This window comes from Lucilia cuprina, chromosome 2 (assembly GCF_022045245.1).
Source record: "Lucilia cuprina isolate Lc7/37 chromosome 2, ASM2204524v1, whole genome shotgun sequence".
Classification (NCBI taxonomy): Eukaryota; Metazoa; Arthropoda; class Insecta; order Diptera; family Calliphoridae; genus Lucilia; species Lucilia cuprina.
Genome location: NC_060950.1, coordinates 5,540,588 through 5,558,087, shown reverse-complemented (window position 1 = coordinate 5,558,087; position 17,500 = coordinate 5,540,588). Strand labels below are relative to the sequence as shown.

The following is a 17,500-nucleotide window of genomic DNA, read 5'->3' as shown; positions in this document are numbered from 1 at the left end:
TAAAACACTAACCTACCGGAGGCCACTATTTACTTAGTGAATTTGTTTGTTAGTTAGTTACATTTCTTCTGCATTACAATACAAAATATCTAAAATAAACATTTTAATGCTATCAGTAAATCAGAGTCTCCCAAACCCACTGTTTTAGTCACTATAACTGCCATATTTCATTATGTTGTAGTCTTATTTGTAGCTAGTAAATTCAGGTAATAATAAATCCAGGTAATTAATATTAAAATTAATTGTAGGAACTAAAAAGTAAAAATAACAACAACTACATTAAATAACCCATTATATACGCTTCAGAATTTTGTTATTTTTACCTTTTGTTCAGTTTTCACATTTAATACTCTTTTCATAAATCCAACAAAATGAGATGCCAAATAAATTTCGTTATAAAAGCTTAAAAATGCATATAAAATGAGATAGACGGACAGACAGAGATACACATGCATTCATATAGTGGTAAAATTCATTCATAACACATGTGTACATACAAACACACACATAAGTATCTCACTGTCATGCAGGTGCAAAAATGTTTAAAATAGGGGAACCACATAAATGAAAAAGAAAAGGGTGTTTCAAATTAAGAGATGTGGGGGGGGTTTGGTAATGATGACAATGTTTAAAGATGTAGTTTACTTTGTGTATAATTAAAATGCATTACCTTGTTACATACATACGTAACTTTTCATGTATCTGTGTTAAATGTATTTGTTGTTGTACTTATAATATTTAATATTTATTTTTGGTTTTTGTTGCTTCTTTGTAACATTCTTTGAAACCTTATAAAAATTAAGTAAACTTGAATGTGTGTTTAATAAGTACTTTTTGTACGTATTCATATTAAGTAGTATATTCCTTTTAGTATTTTAAGTACTTTTAAGTGCAACTATGTGTAAATAGTTGTATGATAATTATATTGCAATTTATCATCATTAGAAATTGTGAAATTATTGATGGCTTTATGAGAATTAATTAATATTATTGTTTAACATATCAAATACGCTGTTGTTTTCTTTTGTCTTAAAAGGAATTTTAATGAAAATTTTTCAGGTTACTAATTAAATTATTCCTGTTGTTGTGTTATGTCATTGGTTGGTATTATTAGATCTGTATTGTCAAAGACAAAGACAATTTTATTGAAAATGTGTGTAAAGTTACTTTTAGCCATTTTTAGCACAATAAAATATTTCGGAAATATTTTATTAAATTTGGCAATTAATTATTTAATCGTAGTCGAATTAAAATTAATTTTTCAGTGTACGATTAATTTTCAAAACAAACAAAAAAGTTTTTTAAACTTAGGTTACCCTATAGATTTTAAACACAACTTTATTTGTCAGTAAATAATAATTAAGATTTTCATCAAAACAAATGAAATTCATAAAATTTTTAACACTCTTAACGCTAATTATAATAGTTACGATTAAGCCAATTTCAACAGACATTACCTGCATCTCATGCATAATAAAAGTTGACAGGGACTGTTTCAACCTTGGAAATTACAAAACGCAAGATTATTATCGCAGAAATTGTTCGTCTGGTTACTGTACCAATTTAATTGGACAATATGGTGATATTGATGTTGGCTATGGTGCGTTTGTTATTTTGTTTATCGGAATTATCAGCATTTAATATATGTATGTATAATAATTACATTTTTATAGATGCCGTGTACAATACAAGACGTGCTTGTGGAGGAATAGATTATTGTGCTAGACCTCATGCTATTTGTTGTACCTGTAATACGAGCGATTGTAATAGTGATTTATTCTGTGGAACAGCTTCTTATATCGAACTGGATTTTTGGAATATTTTTGCTGTGGGTTTTTTAATAACTGTTTTTAATATGAGCTAAATAAATGTGATAAATTTTATTGCTATATTGTAATTATTAAAAGAGTAATGAGAGCTAATGTTATATTCTGAAGGTATGTTTGCGTGGATCCACTGTTATATATAAATTTCTACATACCTATTTGTTTATCTATCCATCTATCTATCTATCTATCTATCTATCTATCTATCTATCTATCTATCTATCTGTCTGTCTGTCTGTCTGTCTGTCTGTCTGTCTGTCTGTCTGTCTGTCTGTCTGTCTGTCTGTCTGTCTGCCTGTATATCTATCTATCTATCTATCTATCTATCTATCTATCTATCTATCTATCTATCTATCTATCTATCTATCTATCTATCTATCTATCTATTTATATATTTATCTATCTATCTATCTATCTATCTATCTATCTATCTGTCTATCTATATAAATTAAACAAAAATTCTTAGCCAGTTGAATTCTTTACTAAATTTGCCCCTTCTTACTGCCATCGGTTTAAAGAGAAACAAAAATATTTCTTGAAATATTTAAATGTACACATGTATGATATCATGTCTATATAATAAAATATTTTCATGGCTCTTGAAGTAAAAATATGTATCAATTATTTATTGGGTTGTACAAAAATGTTCATTTATTTATATTTTTAATTTGTTGTTTTGGACAATCAATTTATTTACATTTCGTAGAAAACAAATATTAATACATGTAGACAAATTAGGAGAGCCTATTAAGCCAATAATATAAAAAAAAAGTTCAAAGAAAAATGTCTTTGAAATATCCACAGACCTATGTAAACATTATTTGAACTTTACATAGAGACGATTTTTTATTGAAAAATACATAATTTCCCCTAGGGGCTAATAGTCAAAATTCGTCTTGTCTTTATTTGTACCCGTCTAATGTATTAGACAATTTTCTATTCATTTTAATATTTCTTGTTGATTATTGACATTTTACTATTTGAATGTGGATGTCTGGAATTTGTTTACAAAAACAAATACAAATTATCGTAGACTTAAAGTGAGAGGTCCACTTATTATCGATAGGTTATTAGCTGTCATTTAACAATTTCTTTATTACAACAGAAAGAAAAACACATTGTGTGAGGAAAATTAAGTTAAGAATGAACAAGTAGGAAAGTATAGTCGGGCATGGCCGACCATATGATACCCTACACCATGAGTATATTTTTACAATTTTTACTTTTATAAAATTTTTATTTTTTGTAAAGAAACTTTTATGTTGAATATTACCATAATTCCAAAATATTTAAGCCATTTATTGATAAAAAACTAAAATTTCTAAATGAGGCTTTATATAGGTCAAATATGGGCCGATCCTCGGTAAATTTGGGAAAAGGATATATTTCTAAATAACAGTTAGTTTTGTTAAGTTTCATTGCGATACAAATGGTTACAAGTCAATTTTAGACTTTTAAGTCATTTTTTGAAGGGGGTTTTGTATGGGGGCTAGGGTCAAATATAGGCCGATCCTTACGAAAATCTGCAGTATCATTTATACTTATATAAAACTTATTTGTGCCAATTTTTAGAGAGATAGCAGAATATTTGACGTAATTATAAAATTATAAAAAGTTCAAATCGGGAGGTACGGTTGTGTACTAGGTGAAATAATGGACCGATTTCAACCATTTTCAATAGGCTTCGTCCTTGTGCCAAAAAACATGCTTGGTCCAAATTTCATCAAATTATCTTGAAAATTACGGCCTGCACCTTGCGCACAAGGTTTACATGGACAGCCAACCAGCCAGACGGACAGACGGACAGACGGACGGACGGACATGTCTTAATCGACTCAAAAAATGATTCTGAATCGATCGGTATACTTTAAGGTGAGTATTGGACCAATATTTTTGTATGTCCTCCCCACTATAGTGGTGTAGGGTATAAAAAAAGTTTTCGCCATAATAAAACATTTAGTAGAATGGGAAATGCTTTTCCAACAACTACCAAAATAAGAGCAAAAAAATTACTTCTTAAGAATGACTGTGTTAAAATCAACACTTCTTTGGGTCTGTTTCAGTACTTCCACGGAGTAAATTCTACTTCTTTTTCGCTTCTTTGGAAGTTCTTTTTTTTTGCTGGGATTGTTCTCTCCAAATTTCAGTGAAAACATAACTTTTTTTCAAGAACTAAATATTATCCAAAAATTTGTCATTTCTTCAAAAATTCAAAATTTTTTAAAAATTTCAACATTTCACAAGAATTTCAATTTATTTACTAATTTTCAAAAAAAAAAAACTTTACATTTTACCCATAACTAAACCATTCACCAAAAAAATTAACATTTCATCATTTTCTCATTGAAAACTTGAATTTTCATCGAAAACTTTTTCACCGAAAACTCGACTTCTCATCGAAAACTTTTTCACCAAAAACTTCACCTTAAGTTTTCAACAGTTACTGACAATTCGCTAAAAAATTTCACTGAATGATAAGATTTGTTCTTGTGATTTCACTGGAACTGAATTATTGCTTATTTCATCAAAACCTTGACTTTTTTACCAGAAACTGGACAATACGCTGAAAATTCACATTTTATACCCTACACCACTTTAGTGGGGAGGGTATATTGGGTTTGTGCTGATGTAATACACAATAATATTGGTTCTATACCCAACTTAAAGTATACCAATCGGCTCAGAATCATTTTCTGAGTCGAATTAGCCATGTCCGTCCGTCCGTCTGTCCGTCTCTCCGTCCATGTAAACCTTGTATTCAAACTACAGGTCGCAATTTTGGAGATAATTCAATAAAATTTGGTACATGATCTTCTATTGTTCCAGGGATGAAGTCTACTGAAAATGGTTAAGGTCGGTGCATTATTTCACCTGGCCTCCATACAACTGTACCCCCGAATGGGGCTTTTAAACCTGGTAATTAAACTAAAGGTCTCAATTTTGGAGATAATTTAATGAAATTCGGCACATGGTCTTCAATGGTACCGTAGACGAAGTCTACTGAAAATGGTTAACATCGGCTTAATATTTCACCTAGCCCCCATACAACTGTACCCCCGAAGCTGGCTTGTAAACCTTTTATTCGATTAAAGGTCGCAATTTTAGAGATAATTTAATAAAATTCATCACATGATCTTCCATGGTACCGTAGACGAAGTCTAATGAAAATGGTTAACATCGGCTCAATATTTCACCTAGCCCCCATACAACTGAACCCGTCGAATAGGACTTTTAAGTTCATAATTATGTTGAATATACTCATATCTCGACAAAAGGTTGCAAAAACAAAGTTCTATACTAGACTTGATGACCCTCACGAATTCTATAATTATAGGGCCTCATATGACCCTATCCCCTATGTAGGGTATTATATGGCAGCCTCGTCCGACTATAATTTCTTACTTGTTTAATTATTGTTTTTATGTTTACTGGGTCTTCTATTGTTAGCTTGTCAAATAGAAAATAAAATTTATATTTCATTATACATAAAAGCAAATAGCCTATCATTTGATATATATAAAAATTCTAAAATAAATAAAAACGTCACCACAATGAATTCTTTATCTAAATATTTTCCATATTCATTTTTATATATTCCTCCACATATACAGAACATACATAAATATATGTTCATTAGGTTGACTCATTTTATTGGAAAAGTAAACTACAAACTCGAAACGTTAACATTGTATTTAAAATATTAAGAATATGTTTTATGTATTTTACGTCTTTTCTGTGAGTCCTACTAATGTCCATTATTTGTTAAATTGATTATTTGTATAAAAAAATGTTTATTTAAAAAAAAAACACAAAAAAACATAAAAAAATCTACGAATATTTTGTCAATTAAATTTTATGTTTTTACTGAGAAATCTAAATATTTAAATAAATTATTTTATATTGATTCATTTATAGTATTCATGTTATGATATATATCAAAAATAAATTGTATATTTAATACTTAATGGAATTTTTATATATGAACTAAAATGTCAAACTAAACTTTAGAAAATCTTTTGAATAATTATTGTTAAAGGTTAGAGAGTGTTTAATTAAAATATGTATAAAAAAATTAAATTAAAAACAAATTTTTCAAAATTTTGTTGTAAATCCCATACAATTACTATATATGTTTTTGAAGTTTTTTTTTTCTTAAATCTAAGTTGTAATATTTTTGATTCTTAGAATTAAAATAAACAGCTGCAACATTTTCTACAAATATTTTATAGGATTTTAAGAAATTCTATAAATATATAAGAAGATTATTTTTGCACAAAAAAAATAGATTTCAAATCAAGTGTTTGAATTAAGAAAAAAAAACAATAACAAATACCTAAAACCCATAATAAAACTGAATTATATTTAAACTCTTTTTTAATTTGTAAAAATGTAATTTAATTAAATTTTTTTTTAAGATAAAAAATATCTAATCAATTTTTTTCTATTGTTTACATTTTAATTGAATTTTTTTTACACAAAAAGAGCAAAAATCTTAAGAAAAAAAAATCAAGTAAAAGAACATTATAGCATTTTCTACTGACACCTAAACATAAGTTAAATAAAGATGATGATGATAATAATGGTATTCAAATCAAAATATTTGTTGTCATTTTTTTCATTCTTTTTAACATTTTGTGAATGATGTACATTTGTCTGTTTTGTTGGAAATGAAAAAAAAGGTCTTAAATATACAAAAAAATATATATTAAAATATATTTATATTTATTTTTTTCCAACAAAACAAATAAGCAAAGAAAAGAACTGAAAAGCCATTATCATCATCTTGAACAAATAATAAAAGAATGAAAAAAAGAAACTCTGTAAATGACAATGTAATGAAAGCATTACATAAGAAATATTATTAAATAAATTTTAATTTTCACACTTAAACACCTCTAAAGAAGAGCAAAAAACAAAAAACAAAATTATTAAAAACATTCACAACATTACAAATTATGTTCTATATAGAACAACTTAATAACATCCTATAATAAAAGTACTTTGCTTAAATTAGAAAATAACTCAAAAATAAAATACATATAAGTCTTCTTTATAGCAAGAAAAAAAATCCTTTTATTTGGTATTAAAGACCAAAAAAAAAAGTGGAAAAAAATGCAAAGGAAACTAAACTACTAGCAGCTGTAGGGTATAGAAACGATTAAAAAACGAAAATTTCTACATAAATATTTAAGTACAAATGTGTAAAATACAAAATATAACTGTTTATAATACACGCACATACACACACACAAAAACACATGTTTGAAAGATAAGATGTTGGGGAAACCCGATAGTGTTTAGCCAGTTTTATCATGTTTATACTTTTGTATAATTATTTATATACAGAAGCTATTTAGCAACATTTATCACCACTTCAAAAGTGGCACTAACTGCATTTGTTTACCTTCTGTGGAAGTGGTGTTTATTGACTTCCAAAGGTGCGAAAAGAATCCAATTTTGTTTGAAATCGAAGGTATATGTGTGTATGTTTGTATGTGTGTTCTGAAATTTTTTGAATTAAAAGAAAACAACTTCAAAATTACTTCCTAAGAACGACTTCAGATGTAGTGAATTTGAAATCAAATAAAAAAACATTTCTCCTATGACAAGCTTGTGTCACTTCTCCATGTCTTTTTCAGTACTTCAATGGAATAAATTCTACTTCTTTTTCGCTTCTTCGGAAGTTCTTTTTTTTTTGCGAAGTATTGTTTAAAAGAATAGCTTCTGTATAAGAGATTTTGCTTAAAACAAAATTTTATACATGAATCTCTTTTAATCAAAAATTTTCGTGTAAGAAACATTTGTATGCAAGAGATTTCTTAAAAAAAGTTCGTTGTAAGATATTTATCTTTAGAAAAATTCTATATAAGAAACTTTTTCTATAGAAAAATTTTGGGATAACAAACATTTCCTAAGAAAATTTTGAAATAAAATACTTTTTCTTTAAAAATGTTTGGTTTAAGAAAATTTTCCATAAAATAGTAATACTTTATTATAGAAAAGTTCATTGTAAGAGATTTTTCTATAAAAACTTTCAGTATAAGAGACTTTTCTACAAAAATGTCTGATATAAGAGACTTTTTTTACAGAATAGTTTCGGTTTAAGAGGCATATTTTTAGTTAAACTAGGTATAAATGATTTTGTTACAGAAAAGTTTATTTAAAAAATTCCATATAAGAAATATTTGATTAAAGCTCAGGAAGTATAAGAGAAGGCTTCTTTAGAAAAGTCAATCTTTTCAAGAGGCTTTTCATTAAAATAGTTTGGTAAGATTTTGTTACAGAAAAGTTTATTTAAAAACATTCTATATAAGAGATTTTAGATTAAAGCTCGGAGAGTATAAGATAAGGTTTCTGTATAAGACAGTTCTTTAAAAAAATCAATATAATAAAATTTGTCTTTAGTAAAATTAGAAACTTTTCAATAGAATGTTTCAGTATTTTTGTATATTAAAGACTTTAATATAGAAAATTACAATAGAAAATTCCATATAAGGGATTCTATATTAAAGATCGGTAGGTATGAGAGGCGGTTTCTTTAGAAAAGTTTATCTCTTCATAAAATATTTTGTATAAGAGACTTTTTTTAGAAAAGTTCTGCAGAAGATAATTTTTTATAGAAAACTGACGGTAAATGAGAATTTCGTTTAGAAATGTTCGGTATAAGAGACTTTTCTTTAAAAAAGTTCTGTAAAAGATAATTTTCTATAAAAAACTTTCGATATAAAAGAATTACACTTAAAAATGTTTCTGTAGAAGAGACTTTTTTATAGAAAATTCAATATAAGAGAATTTTTCCCTAAAAAACTTTATCCCTTGAAAAAAAACGATCAGTATTAGAGATTTTTGTTTAAAAAATTTTGCAATAGATACTTTTCTATATAAAACTATGGGTATAAGACATTTTTTGTTTAAAAATGTTGGTAGAGGAGATTTGTTTAAGAATAGTTTCAGTATTAGAAACAATTCTTTAAAAAAGTTCGATATAATAGTATTTTTCTTAAGAATAGTTCAGTATAAGATACTTTTTCATAGAAATGCTTATGCTTTTTCATAGAAATGCTTAATATAAAGAAAATTTTGGTATTTTTATACAGAATAGTTTCTATATAAGAGACTCTCTCACAAAAAAATTTTCTTAAAATAAGTTCAGTATAAGATACTTTTCTACAGCAAACTTTCGTAAAAGAGATATTTGCTTAGAAAAGTTTTGTATAGAAGACATTTTATATAAAATACTTTTAGTATAAGAAATCGTTCTTTAGAAAAATTCGGTAGAAGAGACTTTTCTGTAGAAAAATTCGGTAAAAGCGATTTTATATTAAATTATAAGAGAAAATTTATATTTAAAATAAAAATGTTTGTTATAAAAAATTTCTCTTTTTAAAAAAGTTCGATAAAACTACTTTTCCATAGAAATATTTTTAGGAAATCTTGGTATAAGAGTCTTTTCTACATAATAGTTTTAGTATAACCTACATTTCTTTGGAAAAATTCGGTATAAGAGGAATTTTTCTTTTGAAAAGCTAAGTATTAAAGACTTTTTCTATAGAAAAGTTTCAGTATAAGAGATATTTATTTAGAAAAAATCAGTATAAAAGCCTTTGCTGTAGAAACTTTCAGAATAAAGGACTTTTTAAAGGAAAATTAGGTAAGAGTAACCTTTTTGAAAGAAAACGTTCAGTATAAGGGGCTCTTATAAAGAAAATATTAAATTAAAAGTCTTTTCAATATTAAAGTTTGATATAAGAGACTTTTCTTTCAGTTTTTCTACAGAAAAGTTAGGTAAAAAAACTTTTCTATTAAAATGTGTTATTCACACTTTTCTTTTTCGGTATATGAGACTTTTCTATAGAAAAGTTCGGTATAACAGAAACAACAGTTTCAGTATAAGAGTTTCAGTATGAGAGACTTTTCTACTGAAATGTTTTAGGGTCTTTGACTTACATAAAAACTGTATAGGAGACTTTTTATAAAAGTTTACTTTTCTTTGGTTAAAGAAACGTTTTTATAAAAAATTCTGTTTAACAAAACTATAGATGAGTTTTTGTGTAACAAAGCTTGTTTTGAATAATCAAAACCACTGGGTCAATAAATACATGCGTATATGAATTTTTTTTTACAACATTTTCACGTTATTATGTACGAATGTATCATTCTTTTTTCTCTCTCTCTCAAGTTTTTTTTTAACAATTGAAAGTGACAGTAAAATGCTTGTATATTTTTGTACATTTAATATGTACATAAAGCAGCTACACATCCTTAAGGATGTATGCCAAGGATATTATAAGTTGCAGCAACAAGAACAACACGCACAAAAAAGGAGCATCTCCTTAAGCATGAAAATTTTATTTTTAAATTTATAAGGAGACAAAAAAAGCAACAGCCCCAGAACAACATTCACATAAATTTAGCAAATGATACCAAAATAAGAAAAAAAACTGAAATTTTATACATAAATATATAAATACTAAATTCGAATAACACAAAAATAATACTTTTTTATCCAGTTTTTTTTTGCCAAACAAAAATATGCAATGTACTGTGGTTTAGGTGGCTGACTGTGAGTATGTGTAACAATTGTATATGAATTCTAAACTACACCCACTAGATTTTTTCATTTTGACCCAAGGAGTCGATTTCCTTTGAAAAAATACTTCTTTCAGACTAAAGGAAATGTATTTTTTAAAGATTAGTCAAAAATATATTAAATAAATTTAATTTAGTTTTTTTTTCGCAATGTAACCCATTCATATCCAAATAACAATTTGTGACAAAAACTGTAATATTTTGCCAAATACATATTTAAAAAATATTAAAAACTTTGTCTTTGTTTTCATAAAATTATTTTTTTTTTTCTTTTACGTCTGTTAAAAGATTGATTTACAAAGATTTCTTTGTGTCACTAACATTTTTCGTTGCTAAAAAACATATTTTTTTTAATTCCTTTCAAAACTTTGTTGATTAATCTTTTAGAATTTTATTTGATTGGCATGAATAAATAATTTACTAGAAAAAAGAAACTCTACAAAAAAATAGTTGGTATTTAACGATCTTTTTTAGAACGAACAAAAAAATTCTTTAAAGAATTAATTTCAAATAACTAAAATGCAACAACTACTGTATGATGAACTCATCTGCATGTTAAAACACACTTACTCACACAGATACAGTATAAGATGCTTAAGGCTTGTTTTAGAAATGTTTGTTGGTTTAAGTGTGTGAGTATTCGTAAAGGATATAAAATACACACGACCTATTTGCTCAAATGCTTACGATATGCACATACGTAATACCAAATAAATAAACTTAACTAACAACAACAACAATAGCTAGAATGCTAGTTGTTGTAGTTAAACAAAAAAAATACAAGAAAATAAAACTTCTTTGACTGCAGTATAAAAATAACCTCATCTATGTAAATATTTCAGAGATTGCAAGTGAGAGTGTATGTAAATATAACAATGAGTATGTGTGAGCAAGCGTGTGTGAATACATTTTAAATTTGAATATGGGAAATAGTTTTCTCTACATATAAATATGTGTTAGTGTGTGTTGGTTAGTTAGTATTTGATTTAGTCAACACACACGCTTATATGCAGCATTATTTAAACTTGTCATGGAACCAAGTATCTGTAAAAATGCACATATGTATATATGGACTTTAGAAGAGACTGTAAACTTGACTATAGACTAGACTATAGACTGGACTATAGACCACACTATAAGACCGCGGACCAGAGTATGGACTAGACTGTGGACTAAATTACCTACTAGATTATAGACAAGCCTAGGTTATAGAATAGACTATAGACTAGACTATAGACTAGACTATAGACTAGACTATAGACTAGACTATAGACTAGACTATAGACTAGACTATAGACTAGACTATAGACTAGACTATAGACTAGACTATAGACTAGACTATAGACTAGACTATAGACTAGACTATAGACTAGACTATAGACTAGACTATAGACTAGACTATAGACTAGACTATAGACTAGACTATAGACTATAAACTAGACTATAGACTAGACCATTGACTGTGTTATAAACTATACTATGTAGACTATACTATAAACCAACTACTTATACATAGTTACTACAGTACTAAAGATAGAAAAATAGCTTAAATATATCATTTGATGCCAAAACTACAAAAGAATTGAATTCACCATCCGTGGATTAAACTAAAATTGTATATTTACGTATGTACATATGTATGTATGTATGTTTTGTAAGCATTTGTACACACATATGTGAATGAGTATCAAAGACAAACAGTACTCTTTCTTGTACGTGTAACTCTCAAATGAATTTTATTCAAAGTACGTGCTAAAGTCAACTTAAAGTAGTATACGAGTGAGTTAAACTGTAACTGAGACGGTAAGTGTAACAGTTGGGGTTTATACATGCATAAGTACTCACACACACATACATATGTACATGAACGACATACGTTTTATACCTAGCAGCTCTACAACACTTCCGTTTGTCGATTGTTTAAATATAGTTGGACATTTCCTTGACGCTTTCTTTTAAAAAATATGCTAAACATACATTATGATGATACTTTAAAAAGAGATAAATATACAGAGCCAAGTGAAAAAGTACACTGTTTAGTTTCATTCGCTTTTTTCTTTAAATATTTGTCTAATGGCTTGAGGGTTACATCCTAGAGAATGAGACAACAAACATATAAACACTATAAAGACATCTGTGTCTTTTTGTAATCAGGGAAATAAACGTAAAAAAATATCCGTTTATTTAAAATTATTTATATAGTTATTGTAGTTTTAAATTTTATATTTTTCTTTATTTTAAATTACTTAATCCCTGTACGTTATGCTTGAATTGCGATAATTTTTTTTTCGTTTCATTTTTTTTTAATTTTTGAGACACTTATGATAAGTTCTTTTTGATATTAAAAAAAACGAGATTGTTTTGTGGAATTGTTTTATCTTGAGCAACGAAAACAAAAGTATTAATATTTTAAGAAAATTATTCATGCTCTATAAGCCTTTTATTTGGCGATTTTCTTTTTGTTTTTACATTTCCTTGGCGTGTATATGTATTTTTTTTAATAAAAAGATAAAATGCGATTACATTTAGGAATAATTTAAAAAAAAGAAACATGTTGTGAGACAAGTGTTGTTCATGTACTTACAAATTGTTCTGCGGGCACTTGCATGCATATGTTTGCAGGTTTTTTTTTCGGCAAACAGTACGGAAAATTTGATCAAGGGTAGATGAGATACTGTTAGTTTATTTTTTTAAAGATCAACAGAGAAAACATTATGGAATGGAGGGCATTTTAGAGAAAGTTGTAGAATTCTAAAAGATTCACTAAACTCGGTTTCTATTCATTCTTTACTATTCCTGATCACAATAGAATGTCCTTCAGTGTACTACAGAAATTGATCGTAAGCTTTGCTATTATATTATCCAAAATTAGAGAAACAAGAATTTTTTGCAAAAAAAACTGTTATAATCACTTGTTAGGAATAATTGTTATATAAATAGGTTAAAAACTATTATACTGGAATTTTTGTTAAAAAATTGTATATACAATTTGTTCCTTAGAAAAATCATGTTTATCCGACACCTGGAAAACAATTTTGCTGCGATATGATGGGTTAGTGCTGTGGTTTACTGTCCTGCCATTAGGATCTGTTTACACGGAATCGCATGGTATGGTAGAGACCTGCATGACCAAAGGTTATCCAACCCATCGTTAGTTCCTATTCCCAGCTTAATCCCATTCCTTTCATCCATTAACCCTTTTCCCCTTTTGTAAGTTTAAGGTAGTTGGTAGCAGTGCCGAGAACAAGAGTAACAAATTAATGCTAAAGAAAATAAGTCCCTTACAACTCCCCTCCCTAGCCTTATCCATGTACGCCGTCACAACATGGATCATCTTTCCACCAATGCGCAAACTCGTGGGACTAAAATATGGAAATAAATAGACAAAAACAACAACAAAACAAAGGCATCGAATGACTAGGGTTCTATAAATCGACTTACGAATAATTGAACAATCGACTTTTTGTCGACTATTATGTTGCAAAAACGTCGATAACTCGACTATCGTCTATGAAAAAAGTGGAAAAGTTGTAAATAAAATTCGAAAAAAAGTGGAAAAGTAGCAAAAAATCGAAAAAATTTTAAAGTCGAAAAAAGTCTAAAAAGAGTCGGAAAAAGTCGAAAACTCGAAAATAGTAGAAAAAAGTCAAAAATAGTCGAAAATTTAAAAAAGTGGAGAAAAAGTCAAAAATCTCTAAAATAGTCGGAAAATTCGAAAAAAGTAAAAAAATAGTCGAAAAAAGTCGAAAAATGTGGAAAAGTCGAATAAGTCGGAAAAGGCCGAAAACTCAAATATAATAGAAAAATGTCAAAAATTGTCGAAAATTTTAAAAAAGTGGAAAAAAGTCAAAAACTCTATAATAGTCGAAAAAAGTAAAAAATAGTCGAGAAAAGTCTAAAAGTCGACTTTTAACTAAATGAAAAAGGTCGAAAATCGTCGGAAAAGGTCGAAAACTCGAAAATTGTAGAAAAAAGTCAAAAATGGTCGAAAATTTTCAAAAATTGGAAAAAAGTCAAAAACTCTAGAATAGTCGAAAAAAAACTCGAAAAAAGTAAAAAATAGTCGAAAAAAAGTCAAAAATTCTAAAAGTCGACTTTTAACTAAATGAAAAAGGTCGAAAAATCGACTTTACATAAAATGCAAAAAGTCGAAAATTCAAAAAGTCAACTTTTAACAAAATGCAAAAAGTCGAATAGTCGACTTTTCGTTTTAACTATAGAAACCTACGAATTACTTATGATATAGGCTCATCGTCAGAAGATGACGTTCTGGCCTCCAGCCAAGAGACCGTGGTCAGCGAATCAGTTTGTGTGAGCGACAGCCACAGAACTCTTCTTCTACCCTCTTAAAACATAACAAAAAATTCTTTCTAATCTGCATCAAAGTGAGGCGACCAATTGAGAATAGTCAGAAAGACATCCTTAATTAATTCTTAACAAGATGGATACCGAAAATGAACACAGAAGCACATAAGATTTTGGAATATCTGAAGCGTCAGAATCTTTTCCAGAAACAAACATGATATTTTTCTATGGAACAAACTTTTATACACAATTTAAAAAAAAAACTGTTATACATACTTTTTTTAGAAAAATCTTCTATAGATATGACTGTAATACACAAATATTTGTAAAAAGAAAAAAATGGAAAAAAATTGTAAAGAAAAAACTGTTATACAAAAATTCTTCTATAAAAATTAACTGTTATATCCAATATGAATTTTTCTATAGAAAAAAATATATTACAAATTGTTTACAAGAAAAACTATATTTTTATAGGAAAAACTGTTATACACAAATATTTCCACGTGAAAAACTGTTATATTTGCAACTTTTTGACATAAACTATTCTATAGAAAAAACTGTTATACTATTATTAATACACAAATTCTTCTTATAGAAAAAAAACGTTTATACAAGAAATTAAAAAAAAAACTGTTATACATAAATTTTGCAACAGAAAATAAACTAATAACAAAAATCTTTCAACAGAAAAAAACTGGTATACAGAAATGTTTTTATAGAAAACTATATTATTAGACATAATATTTTCCATAAACTGGAAAAAATTGTTATATACATATGTTATAAAAAACTGCTTCTGTAGAGAAAACTGTTATACAAACAAAATCTATAGAAAATGTCTGTTGGTAGAAAAATTGTTTCTAAATACAAAATCTTCTATTGAAAAAATGTTTTATAACAAATTTTTGTAGAATAAAAACTGTTATAATTTTTTTTCTATAAAACAGTATAATCAAATTTTTTCTATAGAAAAATGATTTTAACATATTTCTATATAGAGAATTTATTTTAAATTTTTTTAATATTAAACGTTAATTATACAGAAATCTTAAACAGTAGAAAATTTCTTATTTCTTTTAAAATATGTATCTCAAAAAACTAAAATTCTATCCTAATTTCCTTTCCTGTTAAACAGCAAATTTATCTCCAAACAACATCTGTATATAGGAGTCTTTGCAATACATACATATGTATAAAGAAAATGCATGTGTGCGTGTAAGTGAAATTGAAATAATGTTTATATATGAAATTAAAATAAAAAAGGAAATTGTATGCCAAGGTTTCATTTCCATTAAGACTGTGAACACATTCACTTCATACATAAAATAACTAAGTGAGTACATACGTATGTATATACGTTGGTACGTACGTACAAATGCATATTTAACTAAAACAATTTAGACAATTTCTTTGGTTTGCTTCTTAGTAGTTGCTTTCTCTGCTATATCTTATACTTTTACTTATTTCCTTTGCTCGTTTTTTTTTCCTTTCCTTTTGCTGGTTAACCATAATATTAACATTTTTATTTAATTAAAATTACTTATACGCCTGGGGCTTTCAAAATAAAATTTAAAAAAAACCAAAAACAAAAAATAACAAACAATTAAAATTATTAAAAATTAAAAAACAACGCTCGCGCGTAAGAAAAAAAAAACTTTTTAAAAAATAAACATTTTCAGAATAATATTCTACTTTATTTTTAAAAGACTCTTAAGCACACTTATTGTTATTAAACATAAGTATTTGGGCAAACATTTGCAAGCGAAAAAAAAACAAGCACAAATTTTCTTATTTTTATTTATTTTACTTATGATCCACTGAAAAGCACATAATTGCTTTTCTTTATTTAAAACCCTATTTGTTATAAATTTCATATTATTTACCATTTAAATAAGGGGAGCTATACTAGCGACGTAATTAAATCCCTCTCTAACTTTATTTTAAGACTCTAACATTAACATCAATGGTTTTTATTGTGTTTATGACAGAACAGAGCGCATTCAAAGAAAATGTTTTACTCTCACTGGTCGGGTTTCAATGGTTTATGGACCCCTTTTAAGTTAATTAAGCCATTTACTTACATTACAACAACACGTGATGACATTAGTGCAGAGAAACAAAGTAAAAATGTTGAATGAAAGTCCTTAAATGAAAATGTACAATAAAAAGGTGACATTTTAAATGACAGTACGTGCAGGTTTATACACGACCATGCATGCCATCCATATACATATATAGAGTTGTTTTTCTAGAGATGGCGATGGTAACAAACAAAAGAATTTATGAACTTGTGTAATTCCAAAGTCAAAGTACCTCTTTATATAATATAGATTTTTTATAGATTTAATTATGAAAAAATTCAAAACTGTTATACACAAAATTTTTTATAGAAAAAAGGTGTAGCTTTCTGTAAAAAAATTTTATATTTAAATTTTTCTATAAGTAAACATAATAAATTTCTCTTTCGAACAAAACAAGTCTAAAAAAATTGTTATGTAAATTTTTTCTATAGAAAACAACTGTTTTGCTGAAATAACTTTTATACAAAAATGTTTCTATGTCTATAGACAATTGTGCACAAATTTTTTTTTAAAAAAAACTATCATACACTAATTTAGCCATAGGAAAAACTGTTATATGAGAATTATGTTATTATGTTATACAAAAAAATTCTGAACTAGAACTGAACTAGAACTGAACTAGAACTGAAGTAAAACTGAACTAGAACTGAACTAGAACTGAACTAGAACTGAACTAGAACTGAACTAGAACTGAACTAG

General features: G+C 27.0%; 2 protein-coding genes across 2 annotated transcripts in view; one reads left to right on the top strand and one right to left on the bottom strand.

Annotated features, from left to right (window-relative positions):
- LOC111690429 overlaps positions 1-17,500 on the bottom strand; it is a 115,089-nt gene that overhangs the window by 72,781 nt on the left and 24,808 nt on the right. The gene's annotated exons all lie outside the window — the stretch shown is intronic.
- On the top strand, positions 1,355-1,877 carry LOC124418539. Its single transcript, XM_046945177.1, has 2 exons — positions 1,355-1,600; positions 1,674-1,877. Exons 1-2 carry the CDS (start codon positions 1,381-1,383, stop codon positions 1,862-1,864), a joined length of 411 nt encoding a protein of 136 aa, XP_046801133.1. The 5' UTR covers positions 1,355-1,380; the 3' UTR covers positions 1,865-1,877.

Coding starts and splice junctions, on each gene's coding strand:
- LOC124418539 (XM_046945177.1), top strand. CDS start 1,381: ATGAAATTCATAAAATTTTTAACACTCTTAACGCTAATTATAATAGTT. Junction 1,601..1,673: donor TGATATTGATGTTGGCTATG/GTGCGTTTGTTA, acceptor ACATTTTTATAG/ATGCCGTGTACAATACAAGA.